The sequence below is a fragment of the Engraulis encrasicolus genome, chromosome 11 (genome assembly GCF_034702125.1).
Source record: "Engraulis encrasicolus isolate BLACKSEA-1 chromosome 11, IST_EnEncr_1.0, whole genome shotgun sequence".
Lineage (NCBI taxonomy): Eukaryota > Metazoa > Chordata > Actinopteri > Clupeiformes > Engraulidae > Engraulis > Engraulis encrasicolus.
In genome coordinates, this window is record NC_085867.1 from 8,372,683 (window position 1) to 8,382,353 (window position 9,671).

The 9,671-nt window shown below is 44.4% G+C and overlaps 1 protein-coding gene across 1 annotated transcript in view; it reads right to left on the minus strand.

Moving 5' to 3' along the window:
* Positions 1-1,821: 1,821 nt before the first annotated feature.
* The window catches only part of aif1l (allograft inflammatory factor 1-like), a 19,891-nt gene continuing 12,041 nt past the window's right edge, over positions 1,822-9,671 (minus strand). Inside the window, exons 4-5 of the mRNA XM_063211168.1 lie at positions 4,510-4,551; positions 1,822-1,988 (exon numbers count right to left, since the gene is read on the minus strand). Of these exons, the coding sequence (XP_063067238.1) occupies positions 1,822-1,988; positions 4,510-4,551 (209 nt within the window). The remainder of the gene's footprint in view (positions 1,989-4,509; positions 4,552-9,671) is intronic.

Below are 9,671 nucleotides of genomic sequence, written 5' to 3' on the forward strand. Positions count from 1 at the left end.
TCCCAGTCCTATCACACCTCTCTCCCACTCACATCCCACCTCTCCCGGCCCTATCCCACCTCTCCCAGCCCTATCCCACCTCTCCCAGCCCTATCCCACCTCTCCCAGCCCTATCCCACCCCTCCTCTCTTCCAGCCCTATCCTCAACCTATCTCCCAACCTCCCTCCAAACATCATCCCACTCCTATCTAGGGATGCACGATACACATTTTTTCACTTCCTCTCTGTTCCCGATATCTAAATCTGGATATCTGTCGATACCGATACTACTCCGATCCAATCCCAAAACCACATATATGCATGGGTTTCAACTTGCGGTAGGCCCAAGTAGACTATTTCGTCAGAAAAGGGAGTCAGAAGAACAGGAAACCAATTATTAAGCAAAAACTAAAGTAAAAAAGTAAGAATCCTATCCTGAAAACTAAAATGCAAGTGCTATGATTTCAAATTGACTCAATGTCTGTATCAGGAAAATTCCGATATTTTGGGAAAATTCCGATCCAATCTGATTTTTGAAATATGTTGATATCTGAACCCGATACCGATACACCGATACCAATATCCCATCCCACTCCTATCCTGCCTCTCCTCTCTCCCACTCATATCCCACCTCTGTCCCACTCACATCCCATCTCTCCTCTCTCACACTCAGATCCCACATCTCCTCTCTCACACCTCTCTCCCAGTCCTATCCCACTCACACCCCTCTTCTCACTCCCATCATCTTCCCAGTCCTACCCCACCTCACCTCTCTCCCAGCCCTATCCCACCTCTCTCCCGTTAAATTTTCACTTCTCACTGCTTTAGTTTGCGTTCCTGTGAAATGAAGAGCTAAAATGCCCAACAATAGATCGATATATATTAGGGATGCAAATTATCGATTAATTCATTAATCATTAGTTGATAGCCTTATCGATCGACTTACGATTAATTGATAAGTGGCGTTTTTCCCCCGAAATCTCAATGTTTCTCGAAAAAAAACTACTAAATCTAAAACTTTTAACAAAAAATTGAGATAAAATACCACCTTTAAATTAATTCTACTTCAACTCTTTAATCCAAAGGTGATTTAAATATTCACACTATTCACACCCCTCTTCACACACACTCTTCACATGCCCATTGCACCTGGGTCTCTTGTCAGTTGAATTATCGATTAATTGCGAATAATGTTTTTTAATCGATTAATGCATTGATCCATTAAAGTCGATTAATCGATTCATCGGTTGCATCCCTAATATATATATATACAGTATATAAAAGAAATCAATAAATAAACAAATAGCAGATGATGACCTGGGTATGCTTTAGTTTAGGGGTTGGCAGGGGCTAACGATTCTATGTGCATCACGATACACATGCCACGAAGGTGAAAGTGAAAGCCCAAATGGGAAACTCCAACTCCCATTGTCATTGTGACACAGCGCGCGCGCGCGCACACGCACGCACGCACGCACGCACACACACACACTCACACTCGCGTGCGCACACGCACACACACACTCTCACACTCTCTCACACACACACACACACACACACACACACACACACACACACACACACACACACACACACACACACACACACACACACAGTTAAAGCTGAGAGCAGCCAGCCGACAGAAAGACGAGAAGAGAACTAGTCTACAGTGGAAAAGAGAACTCACACACTCACACTTAAAATACACACACACACACTGCACGCAAACACCCACACTATCCACACACACAGACACACAGACACACAGACACACAGACACACACACACACACACACACACACAGACACACAGACACACAGACACACAGACACACACACAGACTTACAGTTTGAGCACGGCGGATCTCTTTCCGAGCATCATCTTGACGAAGTCTCTGTAGTTGATGGTGTTGCTGACCCCCTCGGTCACCTCCGAGATCATCTTCTTCATCTCCAGATGCGTCTTGGGGACGCCCAGCTTCTCCATCATACGCTTCATGCCCATCATATCTACAGGACACACACACACACACACACACACACACACACACAGCAGTGTCAATTAGGGACATCAAGCTTCTCCATCATACGCTTCATGCCCATCATATCTATAGGACACACACACACACTAGGGGTGGTACGGTTCACAAAATTCACGGTTCGGTTCATATCACGGTGTCAAAGTCACGGTTTTCGGTTCTCTACGGTTCTTTTTTTTAGTTCATGATAAATGATGCACTGGGAATATTAAACAATATTTATATAACTGCAGTTATAAAGTGATGTGTAGGCTTATAATAGGCTTATTGTATAGGCTCATGATGTGAAAATGGTGTGATTTTAATTGTGTCATCCTCTGATTGGTCTTATACGCTATGTTTTAATCAGAGAGACTGGATAAGATACTCCTAGAATGTCTGTTTTACATATTTTTCTGGGCAGTACATCAAGTGAAAAGAAATCCCGCACACTGTCCATTCCACCAACAAACTTTAATACAACGTTTCGGTCATCCGACCTTCTTCAGGTAAAGTTACTTTACCTGAAGAAGGTCGGATGACCGAAACGTTGTATTAAAGTTTGTTGGTGGAATGGACAGTGTGCGGGATTTCTTTTCACTTGACTGACAACCCGGCTGGGATAACATCCTACGCACCTGCCCAACTACAGAGGTGAGCAAAAGCGTCTTTATTGAATTGATTCTGAGCAGTACATGAATTGCGGTTTGCGACGGATGGCACGGTTCGGTTCGGTATGTGTGTGAATTGTACGGTTTCGGTTTTCGGTGCGGTTTGTGCCATCCCTAACACACACACACACACACACACACACACACACACACACACACACACACACACACACACACACACACACAGCAGTGTCAATTAGGGACGCCAAGCTTCTCCGTCATACGCTTTATCCCCATCATATTTATATAGCACACACACACACTGCAGTGTTAATTAACGTCAATATATGACACACACGCACACACACACACACGCACACACACATACACACACACACACACACACACACACACACACACACACACACACACACACACGCACACACACACACACACACACACACACACACACACACAACCCTTACCTTCTGCCCTATCTGATAATCATCACATTATTGTTTAATTTGTTTTTAATTTCTCTGTTGGACACATACACATCAGAGTTTGACATCAACTTTTTTCATTCGCCCCATGGTAGGTTTTGGTTTGTTTCGTTTAGTTTAGTTAGTCTCAGATCAGAACATACAGTAGACATCTAAAGCAAGCTTAACTTAAATACAGCAATTGATGCATTAGTGTAAAACAAAAGATTATATGCCAACCATGATAATACCCAAAAATAAGCATCTAGCCAAAGTGCCCATGAGACTACTAGCCAGGTGGTTTTCAAAGTGGGGGCCAGGGACCCCTGTGGGGCCATGAGGGGGTGCTAGGGGGGCTGCGAACGGTTGGCAGGAAAACATTGCTAGTAATTTCATAAATTAAATGACTTATTAGCCAAAACATTAGCTAAACAATCACAGTGGAATCATTTTCCTCTTTACAGTGTTTACATATGTATTATGCTTTCTGTAGTACTTGAATGGGTTTAGGAATGCACCAACTTCATTGAGTTGTGAAACCGGGTGCACAAAAAAATAGTGTCGCACGGCTCATGTAAGGGGGGCCTTGGCTGAAATCTACCAGTATATGGGGGGCCTCGTCATGGTTAGTTTGGGAACTCCTGTCCTAGGCAGACAGCCACAGCTAGTAATAGCAGCATTTGGCCAGCTGGCAGCAGGTGTCAATGTGAAGTCCTGATACAATACGGTCATGCTCATATGTTGCGTCAAGAAGACACTAATATAACACTAAACTAAACACTCATATGCTGTGTCAAGAAGACACTAACACTAAACACTACACATCCTGAATAGGATAATCTGACCTGACACCAAACAAACTGCGGCAAGCAGCCAAGAGTCAAACACATGCGCACGCACGCACGCACGCACCTGCGCACGCTCACACACACACACACACACACAGGCTCACACACACACGACACAGCTGAGTTTGTACGCCTGACACCTGTTGAAAATTAGGCTGTAGTATCACTTTCACAGCAGGAGGCAAAGACACGCACACACACACACACACACCCGAGGCAGATATGCACTCGCGCATGCACACACGCACACACACTCACACACACACTCGAGGCAGATATGCACTCGCGCATGCACACACGCACGCACGCACACACAGGCACGCACGCACACGCACGCACACACACACACACAAACACACCAGAGTCAGATATGCACTCGCGCACGCACATAGAGGCGACAGTGTCACAACTTATGGACAGGAAAACACATACAGTACACACACATACAAATATACACACACAGCAGTTAGTGGTAATTACACTGAGAAAGGGATAAGGATCACAATACATGTTGACAAGGTAGGTGACCTGCGCGCACGCCCGCGCACACACACACACACACACAAACTTACCGATCTCTCCTTGGTCATTCAGGTCAAACTCTGTATATTTATCTGGAAAATAAACAAACAGACATGAAATGTTAATAACCTGGAACACCAACACCTCCAACACACACACACACACACACACACACACACACACACACACACACACACACACACACACACACACACACACACACACACACACCGTCCCACACACACACACAATGTAAATGACACATTCGGGGAGATTCAGGTGCTCTTGTACAAAGACATCCTGACATACAAAGTATAAACATGCACAGCAAAACACACACACACACACACACACGCACACGCACACACAGCCGTTTGTGTTGAGGTTTTGCGGTCATTTGAAGGTTAACTGACAGTAAGGGAGAGAAGAAGAGATGAGAGAGAGAGAGAGAGAGAGAGAGAGAGAGAAATGCACCGAGGAACAGAGAGGGGAACAGAGAGACAGCGATGGAGGGCGAAGAAAGGTGCAGTGAAAGAGGAAAGAAATTTGGGGTGAGGTAAAGAAGGACAGAGAGTGTCAGAAAAAGAGAGAATGTGGAAGAAAGGAGAGAGAGAAGAGTTTAGAGTTGGGCTGCACAATATCAGAAAAAAAAATCAATACTCGAAGACGATATTTAAACGGTATTTAGAAATATAGCCGAGTGTTTTTCTTGTCACTCATTTGTCGGTCTGTGTAGGGGGTGCGGATGTGGTCGTGGCCTGCGGCTTCTCGCGCATTTGTTGACATTCAGCTAGTGATTGGACAGCACAGAAAATGTTTCACTTGTTATCGATGATTAAATCATTTTTGCGATACGCATATCGGCACTCTTGATATCGTGATTTCGATACATTTTCGATACATTCTGCAGCCCTGGCTTTGAGAAAGATAACGAAACAGTATGACGGTGCTGCATACACTGTTGATTAGATTAGAGAAGGTAATATGAAGGGCTTTGTTGCAAAACGTCCATATATCCACTTTGGAATAATTTGGGGAATTGACATTTTTGTATTGAGTTTGCATTGCCTTGCACAACACAACATCCTCCCCGCACACACAAGTCTGTGAAACACACACAGTTCTACCAGAGAGAGTAGAGAGAGAGAGGTTCCATTGGCCCATTGTTTCCGGGTTCTATTATTGGGGGGGATATCCCCCTTTAGGCAGACCTAGGCAGACTTAAGGACTGTTCTATTCAATGCTAGGAGCATTATGACACGCCCCTTTAGGCAGACCGGAACCTGGTCACGTTAGGTGCCCATTGAAACCTATTATGTTGGCATATCTCTATATACTTAAAGAATCTCTGGTTCTACTGCTTTACAGGCGACACATCTTCTGTAAGACTCCATTCTCTCTCTCTCTCTCTCTCTCTCTCTCTCTCTCTCCCCCCATCTCTTTCGTTCCCTCTTCTCCCATCTCTCTCTCTCTTGTGCTCTCTCCTTCCATCTCGACACTGAATGGGTCCTCGGTTACAAAAGTGGGACTGTTGTTTAGGGGGGCCTTGATTTCCCCGAGTGCGGTTTCTCTGTGTGTGTGTGTGTGTGTGTGTGTGTGTGTGTGTGTGTGTGTGTGCGTGTGGTTGACAGAGACAATTGTCCTCAGTGACATTCCAGCTTCACCCCCCCACCGGCACCACACCCCCTACAGCCCCGTCCCCTAGGAGGACAACAAGGGCCTGTGTGTGTGTGTGTGTGTGTGTGTGTGTGTGTGTGTGTGTGTGTGTGTGTGTGTGTGTGTGTGTGTGTGTGTGAGAGAGAGAGTTTGTGGGAGGGCAGAGAGTTTTTCTCTCGTCTCTCTCCAGTATAGAATCACGGTGTGTGTGTGTGTGCGTGTGTGTAGAAGCACGGACAGAGAAGAGAGAACAGAGGCTCTCAGTCTGAAGAGGACAAGAGGTGGCTATCCACATTAGATCCTTCTACTGTACGCCTTACCTTAAACAGACCGACACACACACACACACACACACACACACACACACACACACACACACACACACACACACACACACACACACACACACACGCACACACACGCACACACGCACAAACTCTATCACACACACAGACACAGACACAGATACAGACACAGACACAGACACAGACACACACACAGACACACAGTCACACTCAGACACAGACACAGGCACACACGCACATGCACACACACACACCTATTCTGTGCCAGACTGTTTGAAGAACATGATCTACTGTGGGTGGGTTCTTGTGAACGCGAGCCAGTCCGGCTCACAGAAGTAAACACACAGAGAGAGAGAGAGAGAGAGAGAGAGAGAGAGAGAGAGAGAGAGAGAGAGAGAGACAGAGAGAGAGACAGAGAGATAGATAGCTAATGTTTATTTCATCCGACTCACACTCCCACCAGGAATTCATGGCACTCATACGCACACGCACAAACACACACACACACTACAATTATGGCCGAAAATGTATACATTGCAGAATATTTTGACCCATCATGTAGATGGTAAATGGTATTGTATATCACAGTATACTTTGGTACGTTAATCATAGCACAAGAGTTTCTTACGGTAATGGTGACCGCAGCAAGTAAACATGTACAGCAGTTGTACTTTCATACATGAAAGGGTGGATCTTCTCCATGTCTACCATTTTGAATTTCCAGAATTTTTTTCCGCTGCAAAACTTAGCGTACTTTGGTCATACTAATAAATACTAGTTTATTACTTCATGAAAACATCAAATTTGGCAGTAGGCAGAACCATTTTAATGAGCAGCATAGTTGCAATACCTTCTCTGGAGACCATCCTACACACTATGTGTGCATTCCAATATGCAGACTTGCGTCCTCCACTTGTGCTTGTGGCCTCGTACCAGGAAGTTCAATTGTAAAGTCATTTTCTCATTTGCATGGCAGGATGGTCAATGAAGAATAGTCCCCCAAAAATTGTTGTGGCTAGGCTGACAGCGGGGAAATTTTATTGTTTTCTCCACAGAGGCAGGGCCAGGAGGCGGGGCGAGGCCACAAGCACAAGTGGAGGACGGGAGTGTGCATATTGGATCGCACCCCCTGTGATCAACACCGTCTGACCATCAATCCCATCCTGTGCTGAAAAGTCTGACCCTTACACAGACACAGACATACTGTACATGTACTTAAATCCATCCATAAACAGTGCACACACACTGCATACACATGCAGCAGACTGTACATTTCAGACAGTCTTTGGGCTAAGCCCTGCAATCAACCAATTCCTGTCTGACCATCCAACACCCACCTCTCAAACAACCCTGACACAGACATTGGCTGTATCTCAAAGTCAAAGATCCTGGCCTAATACGCCCAGTGATTGGATACTCTTTGGTGAACTCAGCGGAGTATCCAATCACTTTAAGTCCCAGCAATGTCAGGATCCTCGACTTTGAGATAAGTTCACCCTTTCCGTCTTGGCTACTCTGTAGGCGTACCTCCTGTCCGTAGGTTAGCCCTCTCTTACCCTCTTAATTTATGTCTTTGTAATGTAATATCTATAAATATATATCATTAGCAAGTTACAGACATTGTGTGTATGCTGTGCAATGCAGTGTTTCCCATACATTGAGGAAACTATGGCGGCCCGCCATAGTTTAAATTTGGCCGCCATAGTTTACGAAAATGTTTAAAAAAAAAAAAAAAAAAAAAAAAAAAAAAAATACTTTTTTTTTTTTTTTTTTTTTTTAACGATATCCGTTTTTGTTAAAAACGATTTGAATTACGATTTTGAATTTCCTTCGCATTTTCCTCCTGGAGTAAATACATCCTATAGACTCTGTATTGGTTAGATAAGTAGTCCCACGGTAACACAGAATGAGGGGAAAGCATTAGGAAGTGACCGTAAGGGTATTACAGTTGATTCATGTGTGCACACGTGTAACATGGGGTGAGTAACAGAACATGTGCGCAACGATGCGTTATGGCACGCCGATATGCGAGGATCTTCGTCCAAATCGCTAGTCGCATGCATCATCGCTAACTGCGTTTATATCGCGTGCCGCGTGTAAGGGAAATGTTAGTTGTTGACATGTATGGAATTCACTTCAATTTGTGCTGTTTTTTGCTTCAGTTGTGGACAAAACGATTGGCCAAACTCACAATAGAAAGCCTTTGCTGTGCTACTATCCCAGAGAGCTGAAAAAAAAAACCTTCATAGAAGAAGTCACACTTAACAGGGGTGTTAACCAATCCAATGAGTTCTCTCATTGCTCTCTCTCTCTCTCTCTCTCTCTCTCTCTCTCTCTCTCTCTCTCTCTCTCATAGTAGCCTACTATTTACCCATAACAAATGGTGAATTTCTGAGCCCTTTTTAATTTGTAGCCTATACCACTGAAGGCATGATAATGCTTCATCATATTTTAGAAATAGGGCCTATGTGCCTTTTATATACCAAATGTTTATCATTTTGAAATTGTTTCAGTTGTTTATGACTTGTGTATGACTGAAATTATCTCTGCATACTATCAGTGCTGCATTGCTTTGTAAAGATAGGCTATTCAACACACTTTAAAAACACACTGAAAAGATACGGCCATAGTAGCCTATTTTGCGTCTCTGCCCTGGTCGCATCGCATGCATGCTTGCTCCCCCCTCCCTCCCTCCCATGTAGAGCTGCGCGTGCCCCCCCGCAACGCGCATGCTGCCCCTCCCTTTGCCTATCTCTCGAGGTGCAGGTGAATCTGAATTTGAAAACTTAATTTAGGAAGCTTCAATCAAAAATACGAATTGCAAAGCAAATCAGTCGAAACATGAAATCTTGCCTATTTTTCCGAAGCATATCTACACCTGGCTGTCGTTTTTTTTGCTACCTAAACGTGGCGCTGGCTGGCTGTCAGATGTATGATAACTAAAAGTTCTAAACTCAACATTGTTGATAATAGAGAGGTTGATTGTGAGCATATTTTGTACCCTAATATGTAGACTGTGTGTAGGGCTCTAGCCGACACCCAGGCATCTTCAAAATCTTTCGTGTCTCTTATAGACGCTCAAGCGCCTGTTGCGTGTCTTCTCCCTCCCCACCGGAGTTGTTGCGTAGGCCTAGTACTACCTCACATCGCTCGTGCCCATTCTCGACGGGTCTGATAAATTTGTATGACTGACTTAAGTCTTTATTGTACAAAACTTCAATCAAAATTATGAATTATAAAGAAATCAAATT